This window comes from Falco biarmicus, chromosome 11, assembly GCF_023638135.1.
Source record: "Falco biarmicus isolate bFalBia1 chromosome 11, bFalBia1.pri, whole genome shotgun sequence".
NCBI lineage: Eukaryota > Metazoa > Chordata > Aves > Falconiformes > Falconidae > Falco > Falco biarmicus.
Window position 1 is genome coordinate 22,001,954 of NC_079298.1, and position 18,290 is coordinate 22,020,243.

Genomic DNA, 18,290 nt, shown 5'->3' on the forward strand with positions numbered 1-18,290 from the left:
AACTTCTAGAAGTAGCAAAAACTATATCCCATTAAGATGTTCCGTATTCTATACACATTATCTTAGCAAATTACATTAACAGATTTTAAGTCTTTAAAAGTATCCAAACTTCCTGCCAGGTGCCTAAATGCTAACTGGTAACAAACAAAGAAAGTACAGTAATCTGCTCCTCCATTAGACTTCCTTTGTGAAAGGAAAAGTTTTTTAACCAGTAAATTAACACAGTTGAATCCACTCCTTTTTACACAGCATGCCAACAGGGCTGATCAACATTTTTGTAACAATTCCTATACAAAGCTACTACAGAAAATATGTATTCCTCTCATGGGTTATTTTCACAATTACTTGCAGATCTGGAAGAATGTGTTGTAATAAGCCTACCGCAAAAAAAAACCCAACCAACAAAAAACCCACACATATCGCAAAAATATTAAGTCACTGTTGCCACAGTTCACGGCTAAATTAAGGCTTCTCCTACCTCTTCATTCTTCTACACTTCATAATTACATAAAAAAATGCCTCTGGCAGCTTTGTTTGAAATGAGACTCAATAAAGCTCCACAGACGGTAACTTTTTTGACAACTTTGTTAATACCACTGATTTCTTTATTTTTTTAAATTTGGGTTAGTTGAAAACTTCAGCTTTCCAGAGATAATGTTGCTTATAAATCTAAACTTTGCATTCCAAACCATTAAGCAACAGCAGTTATATGAGATCTATTGATTATCAGCCACTAATGACTGGAAAAATCATTTGGGTGCTGGCGTGAAACACAAACTGTTTCCAAATTAAAAGCAACAAACAAAAACTGTCTATATAAAAGCACTTACCGCTGAAACATTCGTATATCCATTAGCTGCAGTGTCTTCAGAGAAAGAGCTTCTTTCGCTTTGCTCCTGAGACATTAATTTAGATAGCCTCTTCCTAAAGAAATGCTGCCTGTTTCACTCTGTCTTCCTGTTCCAGGAAGAGTTTTGTTAAGCTTTACACTTTATATACCAGAGAAACCCTTTCTTCTCAGGATCCATCACAAATGGAATAACTGATCTGAAATTTTTCTCAATTACCACTTCTCCCAAAAAAGGTTAGTCCAAGCTCTCACTAAGTCAGTGGAATACAAACAGCTTTCTTGTAGCCTACTACCACTGGAATGCTGATGTACTTAACATCAACTTTAAACCATGCACTCTTTCCCCAGGACATCCTGACTGCACACAATAGCTACTGACAACAATGAACTATAGTAATCTTTCCATGTCTGGAAATGACAGCTATCTATCTATAGTTCTACAGATTTCAAAGCAAGTATAAAACTTAATGCTTTCACATAAGGCTTCAGGGGGCACATAATGAACTTAAAAAAAATCATATGGTAGCAATACATTAAAAACCAGAATCCAGTACTTGAAACGCAAGCCTAGCTTGCATTAAAGTGGATCTATACTTCTGAAGTTAGCAAAGTTGTCTTCAAACTGAGCTGGGTTGGGCAACCTCATAAAAATGCTGCAAGACACTGCGAAGTTTCAACTCTTGGGTCAAGCCACCAAAAGCTTTCTGAAACAAGCACAGAACAGCCTGGGGAACCAGCAACAGCCATGGAAATTTTGGAAGCCAGAATTCCAGAAGCTGAAGCAGCACCTAATGACATTCGAGCAAGGCTTCTGAAACTACGATGAAGAGGCTGTCAGCTGTCAAGACTCAAGTGCAACCAGGGCTTTTAAAACATAATGCTTAGACACCTCACAGTGACCACAGCACACAAGTTTCTGTGATGGTCTTACCTCCTTCCAGTCAAATCAAGACAGCAGAGCCCAGGAAACCTAGGGGTCACAGCCACGACAGCATCTGCAAAAGTTTGCTTGCTTCCTCCTTCCCTATAGACATGTGCAGGACTGGCAGCAGCAAAGCAAACTGCAGGGCCTGGACAAGTCTAAACTACACCAGCTTACAGAATTTACTCTTTGCAGGTCAATTTTCTTATTTTCTTGAGTCTAACAGACATACCTGGTAACACCACCACCTATTTCCTTAGACAGGAATACATCTTCAATCCATATTTTACTAGCTGACTTTTAAGCAGTAAGCAACTGGTTGACTTGTTGGACCTGAAGACCACTCTAACCAATTTTCTGTCCTTAAACTCCTAACAATGCTTTCAAGAAATTTTTATTTTTTATTTTATTTTTTATTAAAAAATAAAAACACCACTCACCCAAAGAAAAAGCAGCCAACCAAGACCAAAACACACTCCCTTCTCTCCAAAGACAGACTTGTAATACTTCTTGTTATAACCTCTCATCATCTTCAAAAAAAAAAAAAAAATATATATGGGGGTGGGGGGGAACTTAAAAAGTAGTATGCAGACTGGAAAAAGACAAAAGAAAAAGACAGCTGGAGAGGGTCAGCAGGCTGTCGAGGCCCCATTGTTCTACTTTTAGTTTTCTATGCTGTGTAATTTCACCAGCCTGTACTTACTACCAAGTCTGTCGGCCTTCCAAACTTCAGCTGGAAGTCTGTTTCCTACTCCCATCCATAAATTTTGCTCTGAATTTACATCACAGATACAGTAGAGCTGAAATTACTTCACCTTGATAGAGATATTAACTTTGATGCAGAACTATTAGTAAAAAAAAAAAGTACCTAAAAAGGGAATTTCTACAAGGCAAGTGCAGGTTTCAGCTTTACTAGGAATCTACGTTCGTTCCAGTGATTCAGTTAAGTCATACAGTTTAGAGAAAAAAAACAGTGTAAACTTGAATTTAGCACGGGATCAGGAGAACCATGTAGTCTAGGGCCATCAACTACTTAAAGACACCAAGTAGAAGAATAACGACTATGTGTACAATGGCATGCCAGACTGGAAACTGACTTCCAAAAATAGGAGCCTAAACAGGTTCCAGGCAAGATGCTTCAGCAAGTCTCAATTCTTCCATATCAAGTCAGGTGTCATTTAAAAGACAGCCTTCACGAAGCACTCGAGTAAGCACATACAAGTAGCAGAGTACAAGCGAACAGGCCTGGTGAACCACGTTATGTCCAAGACATAACCAGAGATCTCAAGGTCCCCTGTCCGTCCCTCTCTGCTATGTTTTCCTGCAGCCTCAAATGGTAGAAGTCTGCATTATTTGTTCTGCAAAACATCACTCTCTGTAGCAAGATGAAGATAACATGCTATACCTACTATTTCCTTCAATCTGTCCAAAAGGAAAACCATTAGGTATCCAAAGCAGAACTACAACCAGATTTATATCATTCCCACTGAAGAACCTGAGAAATGACTGAGAGGCTTGAGGGGGAGCACAAACAATTTTTGTTAGCATTCAAAATACTCCCAATTGCAGTATTTTAAAGGGGGTGGTCTATCTGCACTGGACATTAAGTTTAAATCACAGTGCAACTTGTCATACTCATGAGAATACTTCGCAAGCCAGAGTCACCGACAGTCACTGGTTCCAAAGTTATTAAGTGCTAAGGTAGTAATTTATTAAAATAACCATGTGCCCCTAATATGAAGTTCCAAATATAAACTAGATTTGAAACCTTGGCATTATGCAAAGATTCAAAAAGGTCGTTCTAGAACTTAAGCCAGTTATGCTTCTATTTCTGATGGGGGGTGTGTGTGGGTAAATCACACGTAAATCCCAGCTTGTTTCTATTTCATCCTCTCCTAAATAAACATCAGAAATTTTCCGTGCCACGTTAATCATCCTCCTAGTCATAAATCTGACTACAGATACAAACTGCTTCCACATCTTTTTATAGTTCTATCCTCCAATGACAAGAAACAGATGAGTCACATGAACTTCTTTCATAATGTCACATTAACACAGCCTGGGAAGACAGAGGCAAAAGGATACCGGTTCTGTCCTACCAGCTTCTCACATTCTTGTAGCTTCCTGTTTATTCAAAAGTTACGTTACTTCTAGTGAAATAACCACAGCTGAAAACCTGTGAACACATGTGTTACTGACAGGCCACTGTAAGCAAACTTGAGGCCCAATATGCTTACGATTCACCCACAACATGCTGTATTTCTGCTTCAGCTTCCTCAGTTCCAGCAGTCATACACTTCAGATTGAATACAAACACAGAGCAGTGTGATCATCAAACAAAAACCAGCTATAAAAACCAAACAGATTCTGAAGACAAACTACCTTTGCATTTATCACAGATCACACTGGGGGGAGGTAGGCTGTCTGCATACAGCAAAGGTTTTGCTGTTCTCAGAAAAGCAGGGCTGAAGTACCAGACGGAAAGAGCTGCAGCCCTGTAACTCCCCCTGTAACTCCCCATTTCCATCTCCAGACACATGAGGAATACATGACTGAGGAAACACTGACAGGAATTACCGTCTTCAATTAAAAGTACTTGTTTGTATCAAAGGCTACAAATATTGAGGCAGGACTAACCGAGACCACCACCTTTAGAGTGAACTGGAGCTCCCTTTCCTTGCAATTAACTCGGGAACTCCGCAAGGCCAGGTCATGCGGCACTGGATCACAGGAACAACGCTTTGCCACAGAGCAAGTTAGTGTTTGCTTTAGCCAAAGAACAACCAGACAGTTCACGCCAGCCTTTCCGTTCTAGGTCCAGAACATATGCTGCTTATGAGACAGATGAATCCTCAGCGAGAAATTAGCGAAAATGTTGTGAACAGCAATTGCATGCCATAATCTTCTATTCCATTAGAAAACACTTCTTATTTGCTTATTCAAACTGGAAGAACACATTTGTATCAGATCAGCACTGTGCATCATACCATTACTGAACTTTGGATCCTGTAGCAGGAGTCCTAAAGCTGGATTTTCAGTAATGTCAAACCATTACCAATGAGAAAATTATTCAGAGTAACATAACCAAGGGGGGGGGGGGGGGGGGGGGGAGGGAAGTCAAAATTTGAGCTCAATTCCAGCACAAGGACAAAGACTGTTACCATGACAAAATCCACTCCCCGTGCCTTTTTTCTTTGAGAGGTTTCTCATCATTAAGATTTAAGATCATTCAAGTGAGTCATGGCTGAACAGAGACTTTTCAGATGTACCTAAAGTACAGTCTTACAACTTGACCCACTTGAGCACATTTGACAGAAAATTGGAAGACACAACTGTACCGCTTTTGCTTCAAGTTGCATTCTTAGAGCAATAAAGAGTGGAGTCACTTTCAAAATTCTGTAGTTATACAATATACACAGTGCTTTCCTAATTTTCCTTTCCACATAGAAAATAACGCAATCCCTCCACAACTGTAGCTCCTCATAAACCAAATATATTAACAGTAAGTGTGTTAGTTTATTTCAAGTGTGCACATATTAATTATATGAACTACAATCTTCCTTTTTTTTTTTTTTAAGTACTAACTTCTTTTGGCAATGCAGATACTCACACATACTTTTTAGCTACCCAAATATGTGTGAGTATCTGCATTGCCAAAAAAATCTTAGTTCTAAAGTTTTTTCTTCTGCTCACTATCAAGAGACATGAATGAATCCTAAACCAACTATTCAAAAAACAGGTACCCATCAAACCAGACAGAAACAGAAGTATATAAGAAAATGCATGAAACACTGGTGCACCTGCTCAGGGTTCAGTGATACAGAAAATGTACAATGGAACAGTGTGCACCAAGAAAAGAAAAAATAACATATGTACGGCACCAAAATCAGAAGCCTGCAAGTACTCTGTAAGAATAGATTCTGTAATTCAACAAAATACTTAATTCTCCTCTTCAGAAGCAGGAGGGTAGGCGGGAGAACACATAAGTCTAGATCTGGAAAACTAGTACAGCACCACAACTACAGAAAGTGACCTTGGACTTATCATGGACTTTAAATTGAACACAAACATTGACAAAAAGGCTAACATAATTACGGAATCAATCACCAACGTTACCAGTAATTCTACTGCTCTAGTCTGTAACGGTAAACTTGGACAGTATAGGCAGTGATCAGTTTGGGGCACTGCATATCAAAAACCCCTTTGATAAACCATGTAGTCCAGACAGGATAGGTGTTATTGCAGTAGTTTTTGGAAACATCATTTAACAAAGGTTGATGTAATCCGATATACCTGCTTATCTTAAGTCAGTTCTCCGCATTTCTTAAATTAAAGAGCAAACAGTTGAGCATTGACCTGCATCCACTGAAATTATGGGAGGGTAGAAGACACACAGTAATCTTGCCATAGCACTTAAGCATGGGAACAGCTTGTTTAAGGTGAATGTAGAATTAGGTTCACTAAACATTCAACCTGTTCTCTAGTGTAAGTATCTGATTATTATTTTACATGTGTACTTAACTATTCCTGAGACCAACAAGACAAACAGCAGCTTCTCAGGGATATCCTCTGTGTTTCTACTGTTACATAGAATTCTCTGAAGGAAGTTCAGAAGTTGCAGGGTTATAATTCCGTGATAATTTCAAATACCTGGGACAGATCTATAGGAAAGTCTACATGTAGCAAGGAGAAAATGCCAAGTGGGCTGCCAGTACCTGCCAAGATCAAACTGGCAAAACTATGTATTAATAGGAAGAATCCATAAGAAGCTTGGAACCATCTAAGGTGTATAGGAATTAGGCAGCTAAACACATTAGCATTTTAAATGATACTCCTACTTTACTGAATCAGCAGTATATGTTCTGACATATAAGATTATTAGGAAACATGGGGGGAAAACTAAATTATGCATCTCTGAAGGAATATGTTCTACATGATTTAACAGAGGCAAGTGGTACAGACATACCATATAGACGAAACTGTACTGGTTCCACAGTAGTATACTGGACTTATTCCAGAGTAGGGAGAGGCTACACAGAGAAGAAACAGCTACAGTTTATGGGGTTGAAGCAATTGTGTGCTTCACCATTTGCATTCATCCGGCATGCAGAGAACTGCAGCAGCAAAGGCTAGCAACAGAAAGTATTAACATTTATGCCTATGCAGCTTTTTTTTTTGTTGGTGTTGACATTGACACCTTTACCATGCTTGTGATTATTTGTGAAATTTATAACTGTTAGGCCATTCAGATTACTTCTTCACTTGATATAAATACAACACCATCCCTACAAATTCACAGAATTAAGCAGAGATTTTTGGCAAATCTCTAAGTGGATAAATGTGAGGTTTGTTATTCTGCTATACACAGGTAAAAAAAAGCTCAAGACTAAAGGCTTTTGTGCTTTTGGAATTTGGTGTGGGCTTGCAGCTAGCTTCCTATAAGCAGGATTTTACTACATCAACAGGAGAACAAGCCATTTATTACCACTTTTCACTTGGAGAAAGTATTTTTAAACAAGTGTTATGGTACTATTAAAAAAAAAATCCTGTTTCTTCTGTATACATGGAATCCTATCTGTAAGTCCAAGCCAGAGTCAATCAAGTCACTAATTACAATTTTCCAAGAATATCAAAGGAACTAATTCCTTACCTTTCACTTTTGCAATAACTGTTCCTGCAGCACTAAGAATATCCACTGAGTTTAGAGTCTGATGTTTATTTATCACTGCTTTTAAAACACGTAGCAACTCCCCCAGGCGTTCATGTACTACCTGATGCAGGCCGTCTTGATTTTCTGAAAAAAGTAAATGAGAAACTACGTTAAAACAGTAAATTAATGCCCAATCACATTACAAACCACTTTGATGGTATTCAGCTGCACTGAAGCCTAGGTCATGTAGAAGCTGGGCCTGCTTAGAAAAAAGAAATTGTGAAAAATAAAAAGCTATAGTAGCATTTGCCAGTTTACTTGCAGTGTTGTATGCTGTTTGCATATAAACTCATTTCTCTCCAAAAGTCAAGCAAGTGTACTTAAACCCCAAAGGACTCTACACCAATACCCTAAGGTTTCTGAATTAAACCATCTTTTTCTCATGTCATTTCATCAGCCAACATTTTGATAGTCACATATATTAAAAAAGAACAACAACAAAAGATGGTTGGGATTGCTCATTAGGTATTTCTTCACCTGATACAAATTCTACACTAATTCTGTATATTCACAGAATTAAACAAGTATTTTTGGAAAATGTTGGCTAGCTTTTAACTCAAGTGTCAGTCAAATCTTAGAGCATTTTTAGTATATAAGCCTAGATCTACAAAGGTCTGTCTTTAAGTATGTCAGTCACAATAAAGGAGTTGAACACCTGAATTATTTGTGGAACTGGCCTAATCAGAAAAATTCTCTAACAAGCACACTTATAGGGCAATGGTTTTTACAGCATATGCTCTTTTGCTATGTGCCCTTAAGTCCCACCCCCCTACTTATTTTTTTTAAAAATAGTTCTTGTTGCATATGTGGCACAGGTTAAACCACAACCTCTTCCGTTCTGTTACAGGAGAGGTGCTGGTGCACGGAATTAAAAGTTTCACATGCACTAGAGTGCTGCGTTGCAAGTTGTGGTAAAAAGCTTTCAAATTCAGGAAAGTCTAGCTTATGAAAAAGAAAAAGAGGATCTAATACAAGCTGACTCACTTCCCCACTGAGCAAAAAGGAATGGCAATTCTGCGTTGTCTGTGGCCACGATAACAGGTCAATACAGACAGTTACAGTACAGTGCAAATTGATGCAGTGTTACTCAGAACAGCTTCAAATCTGACCCATTTTGTTCTGACTACAAGACTTCATATTTAGGCTAGAGGCACCTGAATTTTTCTGAAGAGTCAACAAAGTACAACATGACACATCGGTACATGTGTTAGGTGGGTAAGGTGGGGGCACTACATACAAATGAATACAATTATATCAAGTGCAAAAGCAAACCTTCCAAGGGACCAGTGTACTTCAGGCTTTATCTCCCTAGATGTCAAATATCAGGAGATTTTTTTCAACTCAGACTGGCTTATACACAGTCAAAGGATAAACCCTGACTCAGGAAGTAGACTAAGGCAAAAACTTTATCTACCATTCATGGGAACTTTGTGTGTTTTTTTCCTGCTGGAGGGGAGGTAGGAAGCGCTATCTGTAACAGGACACACGGAAGTCTAGGAAAACACATCTTACACAGCAGTAAATTAAGAAAGCTCTACGTGATTTATTAAAGGAACACAGTTGTGGCTTTATCTTCATTTACATGCATAATGGTTTTTAACTGAGACTCAAACACAGCAAAGGCAAAAAAAAGTGTCATTAGGCTGGTACTAAATGTGGGTATGATTCAGTACATACATATTCACAGCACAGATAGTACACGACAAACAGATCGAGCTAAAGCCATGTTATAAGACTTTGGAACTTAATTGGGAAAGTAATCCAGATTTGAAGCAGTTTCCATGCAAACAATGATACAGAAGACGAGACCTTGGATAAGAGGCGATTTATAGGGGATATGAAAATACTTGAAAAGAATCAAAGTAGCGGGTACAAGCAATCGCTTACCAATGTGTTTCAGTTGAATATAACACACCTCAGATGATTAAACAAGGGAAGGAGGAGCCAGATTTGCAAGAGAAAAGGGTGATTCCTCATGTAAGAGACCTGTGGAATTTCTTGCCAAAACACAGCATCGACACAAGAAGTTTACATAGAAACAAGGAGAGACTGGACAAATTCTAAGTTTCCCTGTGTGTTACTAATGAGACAATAAATGCCTTACTAGGTCAGGCCATGGGTCCAACTAGCCTGTGCCTTACATTTACTTACATTACTTACAAGTGGGCAACGCTGCTTAGGAGACTAGACAAGACTGGCCACTTTCTGCAGTCTAGACCCCCAGCACCCACAGCTGCTGCACCACAGCTGTTCCTATGCACTTTAGTAACTGCTCACACACCTGCCGTCTTTGAATTCATTTAATTCCTTTTGAACCTGCCTCCACAACTTCTTTCCACTCAGCGACTTCCCTTTTTAGTCTACAAAACTACTAAGCATGGTAGTCAAACAAACAATGTAACCTGCAACAGCTCAAGAACTCCCCACTAAGCAGAAAGGGTTCGGAGGATACGTCCAACAGCATTTTCACTTTTCTCTAGTTAGTTACTTTTGGCAATCATTGGAGTTCAGACACTGAGCTAGACACAGCTTTAGTTTAAGTCAGTACAGATGCTGTCACCTTGTAAGACTTGGAGAAATCCATCAAAGCCTCAACTGTACTCCATCAACGCTGTTGGGAGCACCGGGCAGCTCCAGGCAAAAGCAATGGGGAAAAGCAAAGACAGCAGAGCTGTACTGACACCCATAAACCCAAAGTGGATCACACAACACAGAAAATACATCTGAAAATTACGGTAACATGTTATTTTCTGAAAACTGTATTAGATAGTTAAAGATACTTCCTATTAGTCCATTAAGAAACAAGTCCAGTGTGTAGACTTAAGTTTTGAAATACTTAAGAGGTAAGTCTATGGAGGTCCTGTCTCATCTCTTCTTACAAACCTCCAGAGGCAGACAAATATTCCACAGTCGCTCATCAGGACTAATGATTTATATTGGCAGGACGGGGGCAAATCAGCTTTTATGAAGGCATGTGAAGGCTATACACACAAACCTTCCCCGTCAGCTGTCTCTGTATAACCAGACTATATGCAGTCCTCACATGAAGGGCATGAGTATTGTGGTCAGCTCACTACAGCTGGTCTGCACAAGTGCACCTTTTGCCCTCAACCGCATCTCTTGCCTAGCCAAGGTGAAGGTGTCCCTGTCTTCTGACACACAGATGTCCACTTGTGGCTGGAGAGAAAAGGGTTCTTAACCATGTGATCCCGAATACCCATGCACAGGAAAGCATCCAAACCAGTCGACAGATTACTCCCAGCTTGAGAGTCCTCAGGGAGTACATCACAGACATATAACTGCATGCATTATTCTGGGGAGTTCAGTGTGACCCACAGCTACAGGCTTGTCATCACAGGATAAAACAGCCTCTTGAGGTTCCTTACAGTTTAGGTCAAGGCAAAGAAAAAAAAAAAATCATACAGAAGACAAATTAAAGCATATCAGATCCCAAAATACAGTTCGTTAGTATTAAGATCTTACTAGGCCAACACAGTTGGGAGAAAAAGCGAAGCAAGCAGGAGGGGGAGGAGAAGAAAAAAAACACCCAACTGAAGGGACATAAGCCTCTTCAAGTCTGAAACAGCAGCAGTAAGCTTCAAAGGGAAATAGAAGTTGAAAACAACTGCTGAGTTGAGTTAGATGTTTATCATGCTATCCAGGAGAACACTATCACTAAAATAATGCATTCAAGCATGAGATTAATTATTTGTACTCTCACAAGTAAAGGTCTGGCTACACCCAACTGAGATTTCTTTGTATTCCATCACTGTATTATTTGTTTACAAAATATCTGAAGCATTGTTTCTGTGCCTCCAGAAGACAAGAAGTCTGTGACAGAAGTAGTGCTTGGGGAGGGGTGGGGGCAGAAGTCAGGAACCACAACCACACTGCATTTTCAGCAGCTGATCCTCACCAAACAGACACTAGAACAGATTTCCTCTTCAGGACAGGTTTATTTAAACTTCAGGTAGTAAAACAGTGTAAATACAGCGGATTAACAGAAACAGTTTTACTACTGAGGAGTCCAAAAGTGGCTAAGAGACCAAAACAACAGTAGAGCAAATACTGGTTCAGCAAAAAGAATGCATCAGAAAATGTCTCCAGCAATTCAATCAGACTCAAGCAGTCATAAAAATTAGTATTTATTTTCAGTTTTTCTTTTCTCCCTTGTCTTACTGTACAGATTCATTTATCTACATTAAGTCAAGCAGGTAATTCCTCCACCAATGGATGCTATATCAGTTTTAAAATCTTTCTCAAGCTTAGTAACATGAATTGCAATACTGTAGAAGACTAGCTAGTACTCGGGGCCAGAGGACTGTGACTGCCAGTGATCCTGCAGCACAGAGGACCTCTCCAGGCACCTGAGTTCAGCTGTTTCCTTTGGTGACCAGTCTCCTGGAATCTCCTGGAAGAATCAGTCAGCCCTCTAACCAACAAAAAGAAAAAAAAAAAAAAAAAAAAAAAAAAGAGAGAGCTCTTGAGACTTAAAAAGGCTTGGAGAGCCCTTAGTAGCCTATCTGCAAATCTTCTTTCCTTGGGGTTTAAACTGTCATTTACATTAGCTGAAAATAAGCTCTTCCAAAATGTATAGGCAACCACACCAAAGCACACTCTGTAGCAGCAGTGTAGAAACAAAAATAGGGTGAAAAGGCACATACTCAAAGCTGACAAACCTAAGGCACAAGAATGATAGAACAAAGCAGCTGGGAAGCCTGTCTGTGTTAGCCAACCCACCTCCATAACACACTGTTGTGATCAGCATCCCACTCCCTGACGGTTTTGGTCATCACATTTTATAACCATACTCATCCGTCTTTAACGTAAAAACAGCATAAACTACCTATTTTCTAATTTTAGGTATTTCTCAACAGGAAGCTTTTGTTTAGTAAATTAGCAAGCAATAATGACCTTACAGCTATGGATTCTGTTCATGCAAAACAAAATAAAATTTGCTCATTGAGCTTGTCAGCGCCCATCAACCTCCCTGCCAAGTCAGGACTGGTCACAATACACGTAGTCAGAAAAGGCACTGCTGTGTCAGTTGGCTGGTATTCTTTTGTCTGACCCGATTTACTGTTGGCCCAAACATTTCTGAAGCTGTTTATGTCAACAAATGTTTGCCAGGACAAGTTTAAATACAGACTAACAGTTTTTCCCTTCCACTGCCATTGCATATCCTATGCTGCTGTTCAGACTCCTACACAAGTGCACCATTCTGCTTACTGCTGCTCCACCTAGAACATTAACACTTCCTAACAGCAGTAGACCCTTCCTCTACTACCCAATTTCCACCAGTCATAAAAGAAGGGGAACCACTAATACAACTACTGTTTTGCTGCGGCTAAAAGTTTGTTTAGAGCTGAAGCTGGTCACACCGATGAAAAGAAAAGATAGGGTATCAATCCAGATAAACCACCTGACAACTAACACATCTGTGGAAAAGTCTTCAAGTCAGATTGCATGAGACTTGCAAAGCAAATATTCTAGTTCACACCATCTAATAAGGTCCTGCTTTCCATACAAAGCTTTTCACAAGTAGAAAGATGTGATTATTTACTTAATGCATTCAACAGCCTTCAAGAATGTTACAAACAGTGAAAGATACTATCAGTTTGAAACAACCTGCCACCAATACTCTCTACAGCCACAAGTTCATAGACATAGACCAGTCTTTTGACTACAGAGTGGGGAATATATATAAACTCATCTCACTTGTGAAAATCTTAATATAACCAAGTTAACTTGTATTTTTGCACAAATAGTTTCTCCATCTACCCTCACAAACATGATTAAATGCCCTGTCTTTGGCACCTACCATGAAACTCACTCTCCCTATGGATGTTACCACTAGTTTAAGATGAATAAATGCAACTGGATGAGAACACTTAAAACATCAGCTGTGCAGAGTCACTGGGACATAGCCCGTGGCTGAAACCAACCATCACCCTCACTAGGTCTAGTCCCCATTTTGAGGGCTCCCTTTGTAAATTGCTGCTTTCCTGGGACCAGCTGAGGAGTGTGTACTTCAGCTTCCCTTTTACTGCCACTGAAATACAGGAGCCTCGCTTGTGGTTTTAAGTAACATCATCTGCACAAATCCCAACCTCCTTCAGAAGAAAGGGAGAAGCCCGACAGAACAGCCTCCCAGAGTGGTGGTGAGAATAAGCACACAAACTGGGAATCAATTTCCCCAATATCTGAATATTTGGATCCAGAATTTTTACGTTTCACCTGATGGAACACAAACAGTCAGCTCCCCATGGCTTTTGATCTTGGAAGGATTCAGAAGAAATATGCTGAAGTGACCAACATTTCTCTCTGCAAGACCAACATCTTGCTAAAAGACAGCCAGCTTCTACTATAACCTCATTTTTGGCGTTAAGGTAAATTACATCCTGTTTCCATTATGTTACACTGAAGGATTACATGGTATCAGTAGCTACACCACCTCGGTTGGGGGGGGTGGAACCAGCATTGGCCTGAAGCTGATTCAAAGTAAAGCAGCTTTAAACTAAAATCACATTACTATCACCTCCATCAACATCCACGTTGCACACCAGGAAACTGTCAGCACTCAGGTCTGAACCTGATCCAGACTATGAGACTTCCCAGTGAGCATCACAGAGTAGGCAAAACAATCACACAACAATGAACTGTGTGGAAATCACCTAAATCCTACATCTGCAGTTTGGGAAACAGTCCCAGATTAACCCATCACTTTACTTTCGCCGTCCTCCCCCTATCAGCCCCATTCTAACATGATTAACAGCCTGCCATTATTTGTCTGACTTGACAGAGGTCACCATCTCAAAACACAACAAGAACTAATCAAACACACAGTGAAAGCACGTTTTACCCTTTGGTTTGACCATAGTAAAACTGATCTACATCACTGCTATGTAGTCAAGTCTCAAGGAAGCTTTGTAAGTCAATAAACATATGGGCTAGACTTGACTTTCATCAATTGTACAGATATAAAATGAACTAAACTTTTTTTCCTTTGATAATGTTGTAGATATTTATATGTTGGTGGCCACAGCTCAGGAGTGATGAGAAAATGGCAGTCTTGGCTGTCATAACTTAATTGGCTGCAGATGTAAGGAATGAAACATTTTAATTCACTGAAAAACAAAAACTCAAAAGAATTTCTGGAGGCATTTGCCTTTGTAAAATCTCTTAACAAGGCCAGAAGCTGCCAAAGGCACTAGCAAACTCATCATGTTTCAACCCTATGTTATGATGCAGAATTAGAAGCTATCTACCAGAGATCTCTATGTCAAGAAACGTCATACTTGAAGCTTTCGAATTAGCAAGATAGCCAGTCCTAGCTTTTTTGTTAGTCTCATGGTGACTCTGGCTGTGATGGCATCACGAGAAGACACTACACCAAAATCATACAGTCTTTGGCAACATGTGCTCCAGAATCCACTGTGACCAATGTTTTAATCACATATTGCAGCAAAATATCTTTATTTTACAAGCAAGGATTTAACATTTGGCAAGTCAGTTGCCTACTTACTGCCAAACTACTAAATTTGATCTTAAAAATCAGGTTGTACAAATCTAGGTTAAAATAAAAAAACTTGTAAGTACCAGCTGCTTTTTATGTATTTTAGTGGTGGAAGTTCTCCCTTGACTTTGAAATAAATAGGGTAAAAGTACAAAAAAAATAGATTTTTTTTTTTTGGCAGAGAAATTGCTCTTGGATAAAACACAAAATTATCCCTCGTTAGCCCAGCCTTCCAGGTAAGACTTCTAGCATGATGAGCTTTTGTTGGGTACTCATCATGATAGAAATCTTAGCCAAACAGGCCTTTCAGATTTGTCATCTGCTATCAGGGACTGGCCAAAATACATCAGTCTTTCTGTATAGATACAACCATTAATCATGCTGACTAGCCTCTGATGTGACTTTAAGCTGTGGCGGTTTTTGGATGGTTGGTTTTAAACTGGGTAAGCATTCCTACCCCATTTTAATTATGGGCCAATTCTGTACTACTTAGAAGTCAAAGCTCATCTAAGAAGTCCTTCTCTGCTATGCAAATAGGTCAAATCAATGCTAGATTAATTTTCAGAAGTTAAAAGTTATAAAAATCAAGATGTCTTAAAAAATATTTTCAAAAAGTCAAGAAAATAGGTGGTGTATATGCAAAACATCAGAATAATCAAAATCTCACAATTCTGCCTACACTGAAAGCAGTTAAATATTTTTATTATGTCAGTTTGCCAACTGACATCAGCAGAACAGTTACTTCACATTGAAATTCATAGATGAACTCCCCATTTGTGTATGTGGGGAAGCCTTTTGGAAAAAACCTACCACAATGCAGCTTTTCATTAATCTATTTCAATATGCTGTACGCTACATTCCTTCAACTTTTGTATTCTACTAGCCTTGAGATTCCAGTCAACTAACCTAGATGTGTTCAGCCATGCAGTTTAATCTTTTATTAACCCATAATTTAAAGAACAGAAACCAGCAATGAAAATGGCTGGCGTTTCCTTATTTACCTGTTCCTGACAAATGACAGTGAACACACTACATGGCCATTTTAGCCCCTGTTCATACAGTTTCCCTGTGTATTCCAGGAGTTTAAGAACTGTAGGTGAAGACAATGCTTCAGCACTTCCAGAACATGTTTTAAGTCAGAGCTGTAAATTGTCAAGTGGACACAAGGCTACATTGTTTATGATGAATACATTTTCAGCAAGCCCAGTCAGTCACATTTGACCAGGAAGTCACATCCATCAGGATCAGCGACTATACTTTCAGTAGTATGCTAGTTACTTCTTATTCAAGGACATTTTACTAAAACTTAGTAAAGTAGTCCCTGGACTGAACAGCTGTCAAATGGAAGACACTGTTAAAATAAAATGAGAAGACTTTTATGCTTTAAGCAACTATGTTCCTTGCATATTGGTTTAAGTTCTGAAAACATATGAAGTAATACTCATTCAACTTTCACAGCATAAATTTCTGAAAAAAAGAATAAGCCGGAAAAGGAAAGACTATTCCCAGAAAGTCGATCTTACCATATGAAACTAGTACACAGAAGAGGTAGTATGAAAGTTTTGTTTTATTTATTCAAAATAAATTTAACCTTTGCTAACCCACATCAAGAGATCATAAAAAAAATACTTCAGCTTTAACTCTTTTTACTTTTAGTCTAAAATACTACATGGTTAGTTCTACATGGCTGCTCCTTCCACTTCTAGCCCAAGTCACTGATTCAGCCAAGAAGCTATTTTATTGCTGCCAGCCCACCTAGATTTCAAAAGACCACACAAAGCCAGGATTATAAGATTATATAGTGTTAAACAAAAGATGCATTACTTTGTGCATTTCTTTTAAAGGATCTTTCAAACACAACTATGAACTGCTATAGGATATGATAGTATCCCATTTCTGTTTTGGTGATGAAAAGAAAAAAAAAGTTACACAAAATCAACTTAGATTTTAAGTGGGATTCAAATCACTAAAGCAGCAGCCAGTACTATTAGTTGTCTAGAAAACTGGTGAACATAAAGGATTAATTATTTGAAGGTCCAGCATTTAAGTCCTGCTGAAAGAACCACCCGAGAGAGTAAAGCCTGACTATATGACTTGCACAGGTGAGACAGTGATGAACCATTTGAATGCTCAAGAGGAAGTATTTTCACAAACTTACCACTTTCTAAATCCAGGAACAGCTAACCCCCTCTGCCATATAAAGTTTTGGTATCAGATATTTCACACCAAAACAGTTTTGGTGATTTCGTATGAAGAGAAAACACTGAAAGACCATCATTACAGTATTAAGTGACGTCACACTGACACTTGTACACCCCAAAAGACAACAGTAACCCACTGTACAGCTCACTATGAATTTTTTAATTGAGTAGTTTCTTCACAAATACTTTGCAACAGAAAGGTGGAAAAGACAAACCATGGAATCTGTTTGCTTTATGGTTCCGGATTTACACAGCTGTTTCCCCCAGATCCACTGAAATTGTCATTTGAGCTAGTTACTGCTAAATTTTAAAAAAATAAAATTAAACAAAACACCACCAACCAACCAAAGGATGCACAGGCCAGAAAAAGCTACAGAATGTGAAAGTTTTAATAGAAACAGACTGAACTTGGTGAACTACATATTTGAATAGTAGCCCCATGCATATTATTTTTCATCCAATGGCACACAGTTTTGGGTTTATGACAAGCTTCTTTCATTATTAAGAATCAAATTTATTTATACACTCCAGACCTACTGCTTTCTTTTTAAATTAAATTTTCAGCCACCTTCTCTAAAAGCTCATGTCTAGTCACCACCTAAACACCTGCACCCCTAAGAAGAGTTCTCTATTCCTTGCTGAATATTTGCTTGTTCTTAAACACAAGGGCTTAAATATGAATACCAGAGACCACTCTGCAATCTTAATCCTAATGTTAGTTTCCACTTCTTCACCACTGGCATAAAGTATTTATCACAGTCACTTTCTCAAAGCCCTTTGCAAACTGTCTTCAATCAACTATCACAATTCACGTACACTACTAAGCTTTCAGACAAACAACTTGCACCTTACCAAACTAAGCACAAAACATACAGGACTATCCCTCCAAAAAGCTGCCTCCTTCAACTGCTCTTCTGCTGGCAGTAGTTATCCTACATGTCTGCTGAGACCACAGGCCGTTGTGTTGATCAGTACTTTTCTGTTTCTCTGCACCTCCACATTAGTGATTCCAGTAAGCGTTTTTTCCACTTCTTGTCAGCATTGAAGAACTTCTGGACAGGCTTTTTAGTTCCATAGTTGTGGTAGCATGT

At 39.0% G+C, this 18,290-nt stretch overlaps 1 protein-coding gene across 4 annotated transcripts in view; it reads right to left on the bottom strand.

Moving 5' to 3' along the window:
- The window catches only part of ARHGAP29 (Rho GTPase activating protein 29), a 53,472-nt gene that overhangs the window by 21,005 nt on the left and 14,177 nt on the right, over positions 1-18,290 (bottom strand). For 2 of the 4 annotated variants that reach the window (XM_056356043.1, XM_056356042.1), the window contains exon 3: positions 7,423-7,587. In XM_056356043.1, coding sequence (XP_056212018.1) covers positions 7,423-7,587 — 165 coding nt within the window. Of the gene's footprint in view, positions 1-830; positions 1,180-7,422; positions 7,588-18,290 lie in introns of those variants that run through there. The other 2 variants (XM_056356044.1, XM_056356045.1) reach the window with 2 other exon arrangements.